This window comes from Spodoptera frugiperda, chromosome 27 (assembly GCF_023101765.2).
Source record: "Spodoptera frugiperda isolate SF20-4 chromosome 27, AGI-APGP_CSIRO_Sfru_2.0, whole genome shotgun sequence".
Lineage (NCBI taxonomy): Eukaryota > Metazoa > Arthropoda > Insecta > Lepidoptera > Noctuidae > Spodoptera > Spodoptera frugiperda.
In genome coordinates this window covers 12,691,120-12,708,728 of record NC_064238.1, presented here as the reverse complement: position 1 = coordinate 12,708,728, position 17,609 = coordinate 12,691,120, and the positions used below count along the sequence as shown (strand labels likewise).

The 17,609-nt window shown below is 38.4% G+C and overlaps 1 protein-coding gene across 1 annotated transcript; it reads left to right on the top strand.

Moving 5' to 3' along the window:
• The first annotated feature begins 8,566 nt into the window (after window positions 1-8,566).
• LOC118263865 (polyprenol reductase) lies at window positions 8,567-17,594 on the top strand. Its single transcript, XM_050705596.1, has 4 exons — window positions 8,567-9,075; window positions 15,044-15,232; window positions 16,180-16,487; window positions 17,250-17,594. The coding sequence occupies exons 1-4, from the start codon at window positions 8,739-8,741 to the stop codon at window positions 17,340-17,342; spliced, it is 927 nt and encodes a 308-aa protein (XP_050561553.1). The 5' UTR covers window positions 8,567-8,738; the 3' UTR covers window positions 17,343-17,594.
• The last annotated feature ends 15 nt before the right edge of the window (window positions 17,595-17,609 follow it).

Below are 17,609 nucleotides of genomic sequence, written 5' to 3'. Positions count from 1 at the left end.
ACGTTACCAGAAGGTTGACTATTTCTTCGATCAGAAAATAAGTATTGCTATTCAACGTGGCTTACTACAATTCACCAGAACTTATTTAAATAAAAAATATTACATATATACCATTTGTATTTCTTTAAAATCCATACTGTGACAATGTGGAATAGAATATCACCCGGTGGTCCCGTAAATAAGGCATTCGTTGTAGAGGTGTGAAGAAAATAGACGCGTGCACCCCTAGGGCACTATTAATGAATTAGACTGCACGTTAGGACAGCCCTATAAATATTGTCGTGGTAAAAACGTCGTTAACGTCCAAGTGTCTTGAATATATTTATGTGTAGAAGGTTTTACAGCTACTCAAGACTTTTTCTTTAAAGAGTCGAGAACAATGATGTTGTTTTTCTCGATACCACAATGTATAAGAGTTCTTACTATAAGAGCATTATCTTTATGAAAGACAAATTGCATTTATTATCAAACCATTTGTAACAAACTGGTGAAGAGATGGATAGAGAGATAAAGAGAAATGTAAAAGGAAATAAAACGATTTTTTCCGAAAATTAAACTAAGAATAAAGAATATGAGTGATTTAAAGATATTATTACATCCCCATAAAAGCCCTCCCCACAAAAACTTAAATATCAATAAGGAAACTTCTAGATGTTATCAGAAGTCAAAACATTTATTTTAGTTAAACCAAGTTAACCAATGTTAAGGCACTTCAGAAATTCAACTTGCATTATTTTTAGTCGTACGCCACAATCAATGGAAACACTTTATATAAACGTAAGTTATTTAATTAGTTCTGGGTTATGAGTGTGATGTATCTGATACACCATAGCATATAAGTAGATGAGTAAGTCCTATAGACATCCGATCACCCCCGGGAGTAGTCGGCACTAAATCGAGTGAAAAATACATTTCCACTGAGTAGAGGGATCGTGTAGCGAGCTAACAAGATATTCGATGCAGTACATAACTGGTTATTTATAGAGTTATGTATATAAGGAGATAAATAAGAACAATAACTTGATAGTTCTACTTAAAGATAGATTGTATGACAACGTGAAACAAAAAAGAGTTAGCAGTAAGGAATGCATCTTATGTCTAGCATCTTATGCATTCCTTACTGCTAACTCTTCGAGAGAGTGCGAATTCGAAACCTACCTACGACAAGTATAAGTGTGATTTTTTCTAAGATATATGTACTGTTTATGCAAGCATAGTGATGAATGCTTAAACCTTCTCCGTGTGAGAAAAGGTATTTAGTCGGCAGAGGTCATTTATAGGCCGTCGATGTGTATGGAATGAAATTAGAAGACATATTGTAGTGTTCTTAAGTACTTCGGGATAAGGGTAGGAAAGAGGAGTAACTTGTGCTTGAAAAATAACGTTTTGTACGTTATGTTTACATCAATGGCTTAATTTTATAAAGAAAACAATATTTTTATAGGAACACATGCCAACCTCGATTTAGGGCTAAAGCGTGTTTCGAGTAACCTTGAAAAGTTCAAATACTAAAAATGTAAACACATAAAATGAATATTCATCAAAGCTGAACTCACTAAATCAGTTCGTTGGGAAACCTACTTAATTAAAAACGTCTCATAAGATATATTCCAAAATAAACAACATTTTCTAAATAACAACATTTAACTTTACCTTTGCATAAAATAAGCGATCTAAATAAATATTAATAACATACGATTTTATATCATAAACAGTAACCCTTAAGGATTCAAATTCCAAATCAAGGATAAAAGAACTATTCAAATATACAGCAGGCTCGAACCTTTTAATGAAATCCTTACAAGTATTACTATACAGGCTGCTGTCAAACGCAGAATTAATTATGAATTAAAATAAAATGTTTGAAGATGAATTAAAAAATCTGCTTTGCTCGAAGAAGTTGAGATCAAAGTGGAATGCTAATAAAGATTGAATAGACGTTATGAAGCTCCAGTAGTTGAGAGTGATTAATGCTTCTTTTGCAAGCCTTGAGACGTATTCCAGATGATTAGGTAGGTTTGTACACTTTTATTTATTAATGCTAGCTGATTTAGCATCAAAGAAACATAGAAAAACAGTTGGTTATTAAATGTACCTACTGTATTTTTTAAAAGAGTAATGAATGGATTTTCTTTATCGTTCTTCTACATTCGAAGCTTCGCTTTGGAACGAGACTAACAGACTATTATTTATTTCTTTATTTGTTGACATTTGAAAAGTACCTATTTATGGTTTAATTGATGGAATAAATGATTTGCGATGGGTTTCGTTGTGTGAGGTTACCGGAGACCCGATTACCCTTCCCAATCTTCCCAATCCTCGATTCCCCAATAACCCTTAAATTCCTAACCCCAAAAGGCCGGCAACGCACTTGTAACGCCTCTGGTGTTTCAAGTGGTCATGGGCGGCGGCGATTGCTTACCATCAGGTGATCCGTCTCGATTACCGGCTTATTCCATAAAAAAACAAAAGGTAAAGAATTTACGAGTAATTTCATAGCTCTATGATCATAGTTTGATAGTACATAATCTAAACAAAGACATAATAAATACATTTAATTTTATTAACAGTTTTAAACATCTAGACTCGGATTCCTACAAGACTCATAAAAGCTAGACCGCACAGAAAATATATTATCAATGAAAACTTTTATTCACTTGGGATTACTCTGGTAGTGTAGGATACAGTTACAAAAACAAATACTATATAGCGCAGTCATTTAGTACAGGACAGGGGTTCAAAACGGGTGGTCCGCAGAAGACAAGACATGGTCTGCAAAATGAAAAATAAAAACACAGTTTAAGGTTGAATTACACTTATGGCAAAGAAGACTATTGTTGCACTGAGACAAGCAACTGATTTCAATAATCCAAGTCACTTATTCAAATCAGTCATTGCACTTATGAAAATTAATCGGGAAATAATTTAGGAATGGACCATATGAAAAAAGCGATCCCTAACCTAACAAGAATTATGTAAAAGTGGTTTTGGACCAAGAAAAGGTTGGTCTAGAACAAAATATCTACGCTAATTATTAAACTCGAGGCACGGATAGCGCAAAAGCTACCTAGTATGGTAGCTAATCAATGAACTTATACTATCACGGCCCATAATCATGTTGACTGCACGGCGCGGTGGCAGGGCAACCGGTTGCCGCACAACGTGTAGCGGGTTTCATTTCCACACGAAGCAACAAAGTCAAAGTCAAAATCATTTATTTCAAATAGACCAGGAAGGCACTTTTGAACGTCAAAGCAAATATAATAATATTAATAACGTCTGTCTGTCGGTCAGTCCTCTAGTGAAGCTATTTGTTCGTTTCAAAGTGTAGAAAGCAACTCTTTCTGTGATCCACAAATAATTGTTTCGGGTCTGGGTCTCATGTGTGTAACTGGTATGATTGTAAACGCACCCACGATGCAGGAAAATATCCTAAAGTGGGGCAACGTTTTAAAAAAAGATCAGGCGGACTTATTGCCGAATGGATTGCAGATTTTCGCTATATTTTTATACCCAGACTTTATCAGATTTTACCAAATATTTTTGCCGATAACCGTAAAAAGTGCACGTGTTATATCGTCCTACACATTTATAAGAAAAAAAGTATTATATTTTTATACAATAGAAGGTCTGTACCCCATAATATACATTAGATAACATATGCGTACATTTTCCTTGTGAAATGAAACGAAATAAGCACAATATGGCAGCTAGGATGAGTATCTCCTTTTTACGTTCCAAGTTATTTCAATTTTAACAGCCTACCGATAACGATATGCACAATTTTATGGCAACATTACACTTCAGATGATCGATGTGAGGGATATCGATACTGGGAATCGATTATTAATTTTGATATTGAGTATCGATATGTGAATATGATTCGATTTATGTGTGCTGATTAGAAGTGTTTTTGAGTTGTTATTTAGGAAAGAAAAGTGTTTTTTTTTATTAACCTACTTCTTTGATATTTAGAATAACATGTTTTCTCATTGGATTGTTAGTTGAACTCAATTAAAACAGTATCTTATACTCCATTCTTTCGAAGCTGCTGGCGACCTAGGGGGCTTACTCGGGCTCCGGTTTCAAGCAAGGGGTAGAAACCGGGCGGTTTTAGTTAGTAAAAGTCTGACACTCCCTCTCACCTCACCCAAAGCGGGAAAAAATAAAGAGTACAGGTCAAAAGCTTGAAACGGACCATGCAGATGACAAAACTATGAAACACCACCGAAAACATGAAATCGTTCATGTTATAGAACACAGTACCCACTTAGGTATTTGTTAAAATGAATTAATCCTTTTCTCTATTGACATAAAAAGCCTTGTTGCTTGTAAAGTTAAAGGCAAACTTAATGGAGCGTTACCGATTTACTGAAGGGAGCTCCTTGGGGTATAATTAAAAGTGCCTTAGCTACTGAACTGTTCCCACATTTGAGCTGTAGCTGTACATGATTCAAAGGATTGAGGTGGAAATAAATACCCAGCATCACAAGTAACTATCAGACAAAGTCTGTTTTTTGTAAACAAATATGTATGCTGTCACCTCCAAGTCCACCAATCATTTGGTTTCTTCCAGAACATAAATCACATTTTCCTCTCAACATGTTACATAATTCTACTTTTCTTGACACCTAGTGCTTAGCTATCGTGCTCGCGACCACTGAACTATTTGCTGTCTGACATCAACTGCTGTAAATAAAATATTTATTTCTATTTGGATATCAACGTTAACGTAAATTCTATTCAAATAAAATTCAGTTTGAATTACCCTGTAGTAGACAAGTTTGCATAACTCTCAATGTGTGCCAACGACAGGTTTACTTTACCAAAAAATTCAATCACTTTTTTCATATCCATTCATTTGAATTTCGAACGATATTCTCTGCATAAAACTATAGAGATGTAACCGTACTTCAACCCAGCCGACCTTAAACAATTCGATTTCAATAACGCATTGTAATCGATTCAAACCACGACCGAACAGTCAATTTGCATGAATGAAATCGATTGGGAATGTCTAAAGTCCTGTCCGATTGATGTCAGAATGAGAATGGCGCGAAAAAGAAACTGTTACATTATGCTACACTTACAGTGGAGGTGCTTGATAGAAAAGAAGAATAGATTTCTTTAAACTACATCTATTTTAATTCAGTAATTCGGTTAAACGATTGTCCCTACCTACCTATCTAATTTTAGTATTATGTTGTCATTAACGTCATTATAGTATTTGGATTGTCATTCGGTCCTTTTTCTTGATACTTCAAAATTAGTCGACAAAATCGAAAACACATAAGAATATCTACCTAAGTGTCAGTTAAGACAACCAAAAGGTAAATCTTAAGAAGTGAGAACATTACAGACGTTGAAAATAAAATGCTGACGATTGCACCGATTAGGAACAAATTGAAATGATTGACATTCAAAACGCCTATTAGATAGCGATCAGAAATAGCATAGTAATTCGGAATTTATTCGAACCCAAAGAAAATTGTACGTACATTTAGGGATGTTTCAAAATTCGTTGCGTTAACCCTCACCCGTCCGATCGTCGGACATTTAGACAGATCCCTGATTGGGTTCTCTGTATTTTCTGCTTTGTACAGACGGACAAAAGCGGTACGAAGAAAACTGGGGCTGCCAGGTATTGGCGTGAAGCGTTTCAATGGAAATTGTGTTTCCATTCTCTCGGGAGTCGCGTACTAATTTCAATGGTTCGTGCCATGTTCCTGCTTACATTGGCAGGAGCGTTTGATGTACATTAGACACAGCATTTTCTATTTAGTATTCTTATTTCAATGTACTCGTTCCAGTAAGTGGCAAGCTTTGTGTGAACCTAGCTTCTGCTGAATGTGTTTTGTAAAAAGGCACTCACTGCTTATTGGAAAGTAGCCTTGTAGAGGTAATTTTTTGTTGTCGATTCTTTCTTTTATTGAATTTGTGTTTGGTATAAGGTTTGAATTTTGGCTACAGGTAAAGTTTAAGCCTACTATTAAATAGCAAGTTAAAGTGAATCATACGTTTTATTATGTCTTTATGAATAACTTTTTAAACGAATAATCCTATGTGTGTTTCTTTCATATCTTACAGCATCATACTAATCTTGACTGCCGAATTTAAACTTAAACACACTAATTGCTTCACCGTTTCAAGGTCATTAGACGTCGAAAAATATTAAAAATAATATACATCCTTGCTACTCTTTCCTCAACAAGACAGACATAATTAAAATGTAAGTCTTTTGTCTAAAAGCAAAGGGTCCTAGTACCTGTCTCTACAAGGGAATGCCACCATTTTTTTACACTCATCCGTCAAGTGACCCGTCAGAAAGCCTCTCTCCCATTTTTAAGGATTATGCCCATTTTCTTTTTCACAAAACAATAGCATTTCTCATACATCACAATGGACCGTAACATTAAAGAAATGAAACTCGTTAATTAAAGGATAATGGAGTGGCCCTTAATTATTAATTAATTATCGGTACACGTCGTTTGCAGAGCTGGGACACAATGGCCCAGTCATTTGTGATGAGTGTTCATTGTTGTTAGTGAAAAGATTTCCGCGACCGAAAGAGAGGGAAATGATTAATAGTGGCCGATAATTGAACTATTCGAGTGGTATCGATTAGGAAGGATCGATTAGCGATTGTTTCCCCGCACTATAGGAACAATTGCAATGAACAATGGATTTTTCACTTTTTGTTCAAAACGTCATGACCCTTGTGGACAATAGTTTTTTAGGTTTTGAAATTTACAGATATTTTCTGTAGAATTATTGCGGTGTAATTATTTTGAACGAATTAGTCGTATTTGTGTAAGAATTTATTTGTGTGTATTTTTCCTCAAGAAAGTTTATTAAGGAAATGATTTGTTTCTGATAAGTCCACTGTTCCGTAGTAAATATAGATAATAATAAAACGGTGAAAGTACGCAGTCGATATTGTTTGGGTAATTTTCTCAACTACAGTCGTAGTTGCTCAGTAGCCACTAAGCCCATGTCTGTAGTGTTAGTAAGCTATTCATACATTATAATAACAAAAAGTTTTCTGCATTAAAACAAACTAAAACACAATTCCATACAAAAACATACTAAGGGAATCAAATAACAGAGACACGTATCCAAAAATAGCATTCAACTTTTCTAATCTACATAAAGATTACCATTCACAGAATCCACGAACAAACTCTGGGGATAATAAACACATACGAACATTCGGGAGCACCAACATTCCGAAATCCGAAATTCGAAATCGAAAACTTCATTCAAATTCGGCAATAATTCAGCCATCATTATAACCGAGTTAGTCACATCCCTCGGAGTGTATCCTGGACCGAAACATTTTACGGGCCAGCACACAGCGTAATGTAAACCCCGAAAACTTATTGAATAGGAAATCAGGGATCCAATAAAATGCTGTCAAACCCAACGTATGTGATGAGACAGGTGTACAAACGTAATCTTTACTTTTCTGTTGGATATGACATGGGTGCGGCTTATGTTAGTATTAGATGTTTTGTCTATGTATAGATTGATTGTCACGTGTCGCCTCGTATCGAAATAGGATCTTAGATTTTAGACGAGCATTAGTAGAGGATCTGTCCTCTCTGTGAAATCTGGAAATACCTATAATTTTATTTTTGCTAATGAATGATATCAGAGAATGGGATATTGAACTTTGTTGCTCTAATTGTATCGTTTATTCTTGCCTTTTTTTAAATGGGTAGATACCTGCAATATCAGAGGGGTTATAAGGGTGGTGCAGATACCTGCAACACCAGAGCCAGAACCTTCGGTAACTTCATGGCGAAACACGACGCAAGCGTTGTTTCACGTCGGTTTATTGTGAGGCCAGCACGTATCCCTCCTATTTTGAGGCCGGCGTAGAAAAAGTGGCCAGTTCTTTACTGAAGCAAATAGAACAAGTAGGTACGGTAGAAAAAGAGGCAGTTCTTTACTCAACTGCGGTAACTTCATGCGCGGTGTCTGGGCAACCGGCTGCCGCACAACGTGTAAAGGGTTCGATCCCTGCACGGAGCAACTCTTTGTGTGGTCCACAAACTATTGTTCCGGGTCTGGGTGTCAATTTCACATACACATGTATGTGAAATTGTATGTGTCACGTACAACACAGAAGAAAATGCAACCGCGAGGCATTTAATAAAAAAACGAAAATCGCGTCTTAAAGTAAAAAGCAATACTTTTTATACATATACAGTTCAATGAAATTCCGCTCTACAGTAAATCCATTTTTATTATACAACCAAGTCTAAAAAGCCAATGTGTCCAAAAAGAAATCACATGACAACCAGCTAAAATCCCCTATCTAAAATCACAATGTTACCCGCAAAATGTATTCAATTTTAAAAATGTATTTTTAGTATTTAAAAAAGCATTTATTTATATAAATTTTGCAGTCATCGTTATTTGATTAATTTTAGCATAATCAAGGTAAAATTAAAATATCAAAACATTTATTTTAATATAAAATGTATTTTTATATTTTTAGTAGATTTAACACAATCGAAGGCTGGCAATGAGCATAAACTGTCAAACATGACAATGTCACTGTCACTGTACTGTCAAAACAAGATCAGCAGGCAAATCTTACGAAGTGGAGCAAACGAAAGTTAAAATGATTGGGTGTCCCGTTAGATCTCGTATTCGTGTCTCAGAAGTGTTTACAATCACAACACGTAGTCCCCGCTGCCATTTATAACACTCGCGTAAATTAAGAACAAATCATGGACGACTACATAAACATTATAGACTTTATTTTCCTAAACCTCGCCTTCGCGGTTACGTTTACCGGTGTTATCATTAATAATTTCGAGAAATATGTTCCTGCTTTTATAATAAAGGGGTACAGGTATGGAAGTTTCGCGTACCAAGGCTCGGACGCGAATTACCTTCAGGTTATTGAGATACCGAAGGCTTATTATAGACATTTTTATTTATTTTCAACAATATTTAGTGCTTCAATGTTGTCCTATATGTTTGTGGTATACTTCTTCGGTGTCACCGTTAGTTTTCCTGTTCATTTCGCGTTGAGAATGCTGCTACAGGAAAATGAGCCTTCTGGTAAGTGGAATTTGTGTCATTATTCTTAACTTTATTTTACGAGGACTTTGTAACATAAGTAGGTTTAGTTTCTAGCTCAATAACTGTGTTTGAAAGTAAACCACACTTGATCCTTTCACTTGTTTACTGTGCCAAGACAAATTATCTCATAAACATAGTTTTTTTTTTTATAATAATGAACTATAATAACACCTACAACCTAAATTGAAGTCTAATACAGGTATTAATACAGTCTAATACAGGAAATACAGCTAGTAATACAGTATAATACAGCTAGATTTTGCAGACACATTGTATGTAAATTAATTACAAAAACCTGTACATTTCAAACTTCACCTTCAAGTGTAATTACTCTTTCGTAATAAATATGCAATTATAATTTTATTTCTAAACATTAACTACTTGTAATACATAACTAGTACCTACTTATAAATCTGGCATTTTTATTTTTATTTTGATGTAATGAGTTAATAAGTATGTACCTAATCCAATCTATAGTTATTATACTTGTCTCTAATAGTCTTTTGTATCTATTTTAAGTATATTTTTTGCATTTTGTAGCTGGTAGAACAGTCATGCTTGTTTCTTTATAGCTAAGTAATATTATTGTTAAAGATCAACTTTACATCCACACTACATCTACACTAATATAAAAAGCTGAAGAGTTTGTTTGTGAAAACGCTAATTTCCAGAATTACTGGTCTGATCTGATTTGAATAATTATTTTTGTATTGTTTACTAGCTACTTCCGCGCAGTTTCACCCGCTCTGCTTGGCTGCTATTGGTCACAGCGTGATGTATTATAGCCTTCCTCGATAAATGCACTATTCAACACAAGAATTATTCAAATCAGACCAGTAGTTCCGGAGATTAGCGCGTTCAAACAAACAAACAATCAAACAAACAAACTCTTCACTTTTATAATATTAGTATAGATTGTATTTATCGAGGGGGGCTATAAAACATCAATATGAGATGAACAGCGGGTTAAACTGCATGGAAGTAGCTATAATATATAAATAAATAACAAATCCAAGGTAGCAAATGTTTATTAGCATGTGTAAGTTGTAGCTAAGACTATTTGTATTCAGTAGCACAATGGCTTGACTATAAAGAGGCTCTCTACTAAAGAGGCACAGTACAGTTGCAAAATGGTTGTGTAATTACACATACCAAGTTTAAATTGCTTAAGAAAGCTATTGTAATACTATATTTTTATTGCTTATGTTTCATTATCATCTACAGCAGTATAATAAAGTTCACTAGTTATTGGACTGTGGGCCTTCTCTACCATAAGAAAGTTAGTCATAATCTCTATACCTGGGAGATGAATTAGAATGTTGGATATTACAGTTTAAATAATAGTTAACTATTTTTGTTTTATTTCACTATTTGTTCTATTACATCACGCAACAAAGGCCCATATTATTACAATAATACTATATACTAAAACATATAAAGTACTATAAATACAAATACATAACACACCTCTGTCTGCCTAGTCCCTTTAGGTTTAATATTCATGATATTATGCTATTGTTGATGTATATCTGCAATGCCATGAATTTAAAAAATAATTTAGTATTTGTATGTCAAGCATGTTAGTGTAAACATAAATATGTACCTGAACATAAAGTAAACAGAATGATGAATACTAAACAGAAACTCATGTATACATCTATTCAATATAAGGAGAATGACTCATACATAAGTTCTAGTTCATACTTATTTGAATATTGTTTATCAAAAAATTGTAAGCCTTTTTAAAAACCTTGTTAGCCCACTTAATCATTTTTGTAAAAATAATAATGCTCAACTAAGATATTCTTACAATATAATTAAAATAAAAAATAATTTTAAATAATAATATCTACTACAACTTTCACATCACCTACTTTGACACCATTCATTTCCATTATTCATTAAAAAAAATACACTAAAACCAAAACTCGTTTGTGTTAATGCTTCAACTTTATAGTAAAGAAATAATAGCTGGAAGTGCAATAAAGAAATTCTTCACTTTAGTTGATGTATAACAATACTTTATACAGGCACATTTTGAATCTTTGTGTTGCTTTTTAATTCATAATTAATTATAATATCAGTCCCTTTTTTTTTAAGGGGGAAAATCATCCAATGACTTCTCTCGCCAGGGCAAAGCGAGAGGGAGTGTCAGACTCTTACTGACTAAAAACCACCCCGTTCCTACTCCTGCTTGTCGAGCCGGAGCCCCGGTAAACCCGCTAGGTAGTCCGCAGCTCCAATATCAGTCCCTAATATTAAGAATTGAAGAGAAATCAAAAAACACTTTTTTTTTTTTTTTTTTTTTTACATTTAATGGGTCGACGTTTGACCGCTATCTCACCTGATGGTAAGTGATGATGCGGCCTACGGTGGAGCACGTCTGCCCATAAGCAACCTATTCACTCGGGCCTTGAAGACACCCAGGTTATACCCATCAGGAAACACAGACTCCGGCAAGGAGTTCCACTCCCTAGCAGTTCGCACAAGGAAGCTTGAAGCGAAGCGCTTCGTGCGAGTTGGTGGGATATCTACCATGAAGCGGTGACGCCTCGCCGATTGTCTTGTGGTTCGATGATGAAAAGGACTAGGGGGAATCAAGTTGTGCAATTCCCCCGCACACTCTCCGAAATGTATCCGGTAAAAAACGGAAAGGCTTGCGACCTTGCGCCTGTGTTCAAGGCTTTGAAGCCGGGCCTCCACAAGCGCATCATCGTTGATGAGCTTCTTGGCACGCCTTTCAATGTGTTCGAGCGCATCTAGCTGGCATTTAGCCGAGCCGTCCCAAAGGTGAGAACAGTACTCCATACATGACCGAACCTGCGCTTGGTACAGGCTCAGCAGTTGTTTCGGTGTGAAGTACCGTCTCACCTTCGAGAGGATACCCAACTTCCTACCAGCCAGATGCGCCTTCGACTCTATAATATAAGAGCCGAAGTTTAGCGTTGGCGATAGAGTTACGCCAAGAAGCTCTAGATGATCCGATATTGGAACGGATACATTTCGGAAAGTAGGAGCCAGCGGAAATTGACTCCGTTTGGCAGAGAATAGACACGCCTGGGTTTTGGTAGCGTTGAACTTGACCAAGTTGGCGTCACCCCAATCGGAGACCGCCTTCAAGGACGAGTTCAACCGTTCGACCATGGATTCTCTTAGAGACTGGATCTGTGTTCCGCTAGTCCGCGCATCGGACACATACCTTTCAACAACTGTGCTGTCATCTGCATACCCAAAGATACCGGGCTTAAGCAGGTCGTTGATGTGCAGCAAAAAGAGCGTTGCTGAAAGTACTGACCCCTGAGGGACTCCGGCGTTGATACCAAATTGGTCAGACGAGCAGCCATCGATGACTACTCGAATTGACCGATCCCTCAGGAAGTCTGCAATCCATCTGCACAGATCAGCGGGAAGTCCATATGCAGGAAGCTTGCCGATAAGGCTGTCGTGCCAAACCCTGTCAAAGGCCTTCGATATATCGAGAGAGACCGCTATTGCCTCCCCTTGCTTCTCGATGGCCTCGCTCCAAATGTGGGTGGCATACGCAAGAAGGTCCCCAGTGGATCGGTTGCGGCGAAACCCATACTGCTGATCGCTGAGGAGGTCGTTACCTTCAAGGTATGCCAGGAGCCTGTTGTTGAGTACACGTTCCATACTCTTACAGAGTATGGACGTGACCGAGATTGGTCGGTAATTGTTAGGGTCGGCACGACTACCTTTTTGGGCACAGGCTGCACGTTGGCCAGCTTCCATGCAACCGGCACTTGACCAGTCTCCAAGGAAAGTCGAAACAGGCGTGTCAGGATTGGAGACAACTCAGGCGCACAGGTTTTTAAAACCACGGCCGGGATTCCGTCGGGGCCACTGGCCTTGTTCACGTCGAGATTACGCAACGTCTTATACACCTCCTTCTGTCGGATGCGAATTTTCGACATTTTCGTCTCGCATACGTTATTTAGAGAAGGAGGTATAGCGCCACCAGTATCAAGACCCCAGTTTCTCTACCGCGGTGTGTGCCAGCGTCCCGTTAGGCCCCAGGAGAGGTGGGAGTGAAGGGCGGCAGAAGTTCGATTCAACCGCCTTGGCCAGGGACCAGAATGCTTTACTACCCGCTGGGTAAGAAGCCAGTTTGTTCCCTATTCGGCCAATGTGGTTGAACCGGGCCATCCGTAATGCCTTTTTGCATGACTTGGCAGCCCTGTTATAGGCTCTCTTCCTCTGAAGAGTGTCGTCAGCCTTACGACGCCTGGCATCCGCCCATGCCAAGTATGCCGCATGCTTTCGCGCTTCAGCACGTCTGCAGTCGGCATCGAACCATGGACGAGTCCCACCGAAAGATGTCGCGTCAGAGAATGGAATGTAGTATTCCATGCCCTGACGCAACACCCCTGTTATGGCATCCGCACAAGCTGACGGGTCTTCAGTAGAGAAGCAGACAGGCCGCCAAGGATAGGATGCAAAAAAGGATCGCATCCCATCCCAATCTGCTGACTTGTACCGCCACATCCGCCGAGATCCTCTGGGACAAGGATCCGGTGGGGAGTACGTGGATACGGATTTCACCAGACAGTGGTCAGAGCTACCCAAGGGTGAAGATACTGACACCGAGTAGCTGTCTGGATCAGTTGTCAGCAGAAGGTCTAGGCAGTTGGCAGTGTGCGAGTCGACATCGGGCACCCTTGTGGCCTCCTGGACCAGCTGGGTCAGGCCAAGCGTTAGCGCAAGCTTACGCATTTCCCTCCCAGCATGGTCAGTGCACTGGTATGGGAACAGCCACTCCTGGTGATGAGCGTTAAAGTCCCCAGTAACACCAACTGGGCCGAAGGGTACCTCTGCCGAGCCGCATCCGCCGTCTCCACAAGGTGTTGAGCTAAACTGGTCGTCTCCAAATCTCCGCTGTGCGACCGGTAGACACAGGCATAGAGGATTTTCTCTATGCCTGTGTCCACCAGTATCCACAAGGTTGAAAAACTGGGGTCCTCAAAGTTTCGGAGACGCCGGTAACAGACGCCGTCTTGGACGTATAGGCATACGCCTGCACGGGGAACGAAGTTGTGCTCCAGAGAAAAGCCTGGGTAGTTCAGGTATGATACGTCCGACGGACATCTGATCTGGGTCTCCGAGAGAAACAAGAGCGTTGGGTTCTCGGTCTCCAGATGGTGATGGACCGCAATGAGATTTGAGTGCAAGCCTCGGATGTTGGAGAGGTGCACTTTGAGGGAGAGGAGTGCAGCCGCTGTTGAACCCTTTTCTTAGCTCTCGTTTTCATAGTCGTAAATAAGTTGCTGAGAGGATGGCAGTGAAATGTTCCTCCTCACAGGCGACCCCAGACGCGCACTGCAGTTAGCCACATCAATGGGAGGCCAGCCTGGAGACTGCGGGGACGCCCGAGCCCCCCCACGTAAATCCATCGGGCCCTCTCTTCCGGTCGCCAACCGGCACGATGGCGTATACGTGGGATTTTTCGCTAGATGGCGGGGCAGCCTTTCACGTGTGGCTAGCACGCTAATTGGGCCCCCAACTATCTGCGGTCGGCCAGCGGTGCACCGTGCCTCGGATCCCGCTACCCTCCGCGACTGGCCACCCGATGCAGCCACACCAGCGCGCGCCAGATCGGTCTACCCATAGTGGAACAAACATTTCGACCCATCCTCTCGTACGGCGTCACCGAGCATCGTGGCGGAACACGGCTAGGCCGCTTGGCGACACGGTTTTGCTCGGTGGGTGGTTATAATGCCGTCGGCCGAAACCTACCACCTGAGTGTCACCTGTTTAGCACCACCCAGAGGCCACGTGTAGGGGTTCAGTTTTTTAAGGGTGCTCTCCTACGGACGAGGGTCACTCAGCCTCCAAAACCTCAATCTTAAAACCACGAACCAAACCAGCATTCCTATTTATGACCATTCAACCAACAATACCACCAACTAATTCAATACCTGTTCCATTTCAGTATCAGTGAGAGCAGCCCTGGTAGCCCTGTCTCTACTCACGGTACAATGCATTAGACGTCTATACGAGACATACTACTTGCAAGTATTTGCCAAGTCCAGCAAGATGAACCTGAGCCACTACCTCGCAGGCATCATTCATTACTTCGCTTGTATCATAGCTGTGGTTGGACAGGCACCTCTGTTTTGTGGTGAGTTTATTAATCACCTTTATAGTTTTTAAATGACGTCGTCCTACACTAGAATTTTCTCCTGTGTCGTGGATGAGTTTACAAAAACAAAATAATGTTATTCACATGCACATTCAGACTTGGAAAAACGATTTGTGGGTCACGTAAAGAATTGTACCATATAGGAATAGAATTTGCAATGCCCACAGAACTCATGTTGCTCAGCAAACAGCCGCTTTACCCACTGATGGATAAACTTTGAAAGGTTAAAAGTAATCATTCTAGCTAGACTAGAACCGAATTTAATCACTTCGAGGGTCATAACTAGTTTGCACACAATTATCTTAGGCGCAGCTCCAACCTGTACATTCGCAAATTTCGCAATAGAATTGCATCAATATTTCTTTACGAAATCAGCTTGCATCTTAGTTGAATTGTCGATATAGTAATTTACCAAAAAGATGATGAAATAGTTAAACCAAGGAATGAAAGTATAAAAAGATAACTATAGTACATATAGCAGTAATAGAAGCACATGTACACCTCTCAAAAGTAGGTACCTATGATGCGCAACGTGGTGTTCAAGTATTATGCTAAGATAAGAAACAGTAAATTGATAATAAAAATCGTGATGAGAAAATTTTATTCGGTAAAGTAACTAATAAAAACGAATCTCGTAAAATCCCTTCACTATTAATTTTGAAAGTAGTTTGTCAAGGGTAAAAATATTATCTCCTTTACTTGATTTGATATATAGTGCATAATGAAAACTATATTATTAATCCCTTCTCTTTATTTTTAGTCGTATTATAATTGCCTTCACCTATTCATATCACTGGTAAACTGAAATCAAATTGCATATTCACAGTTGGGGTGTACTTGAAATCCAATACTTTTCGTCAAGTACCACCGCAAAATCTAAGAACAAAATCTGTCTTTATTAAAAAGAATATTCCTCTATATTACAGGTCAACAAAACAGAGACTCGATAAAATGGAACGACCTTCGCACGACCATACTAGCCGTACCTTGCACAGTCATATTCCTAATTACATGGTACGAACAATTTCAAACGAATATAATCTTCGCGAACTTGCGAAAAGACAAGAAGTCTGGAGAAGTGGTGACGGAGGAACACAAGATCCCTCATGGCAGAATGTTCGAGTATGTTTCGAGTCCGCACCGAATGTGCGAGATCATTCTTTATACTGTTCTACTGATGCTCGTCCCTACTAAGACGTTCTTCTGCATTTATTTATGGGTCTTGGGTAATCAGGTATGTGATTTTAATGTCTTTTCTTGGCTAGTACTTAGTTGTATGGAAAATAAATTCCGCCTAATAGTAAGGCGACTTATACATAACAGCACATCACATCAACAGCCTAAAAGTTACCACTGCTGACCAAAGGCCTCTTCTCGCACGGAGGTTTGAGCATTAATCACCACCATTGCTCAATGCGAGTTGGCAATGTCAACCTTATAATTAGATATTATAAGCATAGGTTCCCTCATGATGTTTTCCTTCACCGTTCGACAGTAGGATACACTATACACACAGTACCTATGCACTAAGCCAGATTAGATTTCACACTGTTTTTTTGGAGAATTTTGTATTATTGAAAATTCTACATTTGACCAACCAGTTTTTTTTTTATTTGAAAGGCAAGGTATTATTGAGGTTTTTCGCAATCCTCCTATTTTTAGATGCAGGAATTCGGTTAATCAAGACATGAATAGTTGGAAGTTATAAATATTATTTATGTTTCCGTTGAAATCGGTTATTGTTTTTGTATTAAGTATTTTTTTTTTTTATAATGATAAAACTGATTTATGAAGAAAGAAGTAGCACATTCAATATGCCTTATAAAGTCAGCAGGCGTTCTGGTAATACAAGGCAATTTGTGTCGATTTTGATTTATGTAACACATCAATAATAAATAGCTTCATTGCAATGGCATCATATTGAAGCCAATTGGCTAACCTTAACATATGTGCGATGCAGGAGACCTCTCTAATATATATTTTTTATTTATTTCAGATTCAAACCGCCATCCAAGCTCACGAGTGGTACAAAAAGTCATTTGAAAAGTACCCCACCAACCGTTACGCAGTTTTCCCGCGCGTATTGTAGTTTCCCGCGCTATTTCGAAAAGAGAAGACTGAGCATTTATTTTTTAAATTATATTTATTGGTGTAGTAACTTAAGATATGAAAACAGATTATATATAATTGTTATATATTGGTATGAAAAGATGTTTAAGAAAAAAAGTAAATTGAGGGTTTGATTTATTGATTGGAGATACACATAAAACGTTATTTATAAAGAAAAATAAAAGTGTATTGTAGATAGTATTGATAAATAAAAAATATTTATTTTTACTAATTGTCTGTGTCGTAT

Excerpts from the sequence above, each read along its gene's own strand:
- LOC118263865 (XM_050705596.1), top strand. The coding sequence starts at position 8,739 with ATGGACGACTACATAAACATTATAGACTTTATTTTCCTAAACCTCGCC. Across the intron at positions 9,076-15,043 it reads ACAGGAAAATGAGCCTTCTG|TATCAGTGAGAGCAGCCCTG; the intron begins GTAAGTGGAATT and ends GTTCCATTTCAG. Across the intron at positions 16,488-17,249 it reads TATGGGTCTTGGGTAATCAG|ATTCAAACCGCCATCCAAGC; the intron begins GTATGTGATTTT and ends TATTTATTTCAG.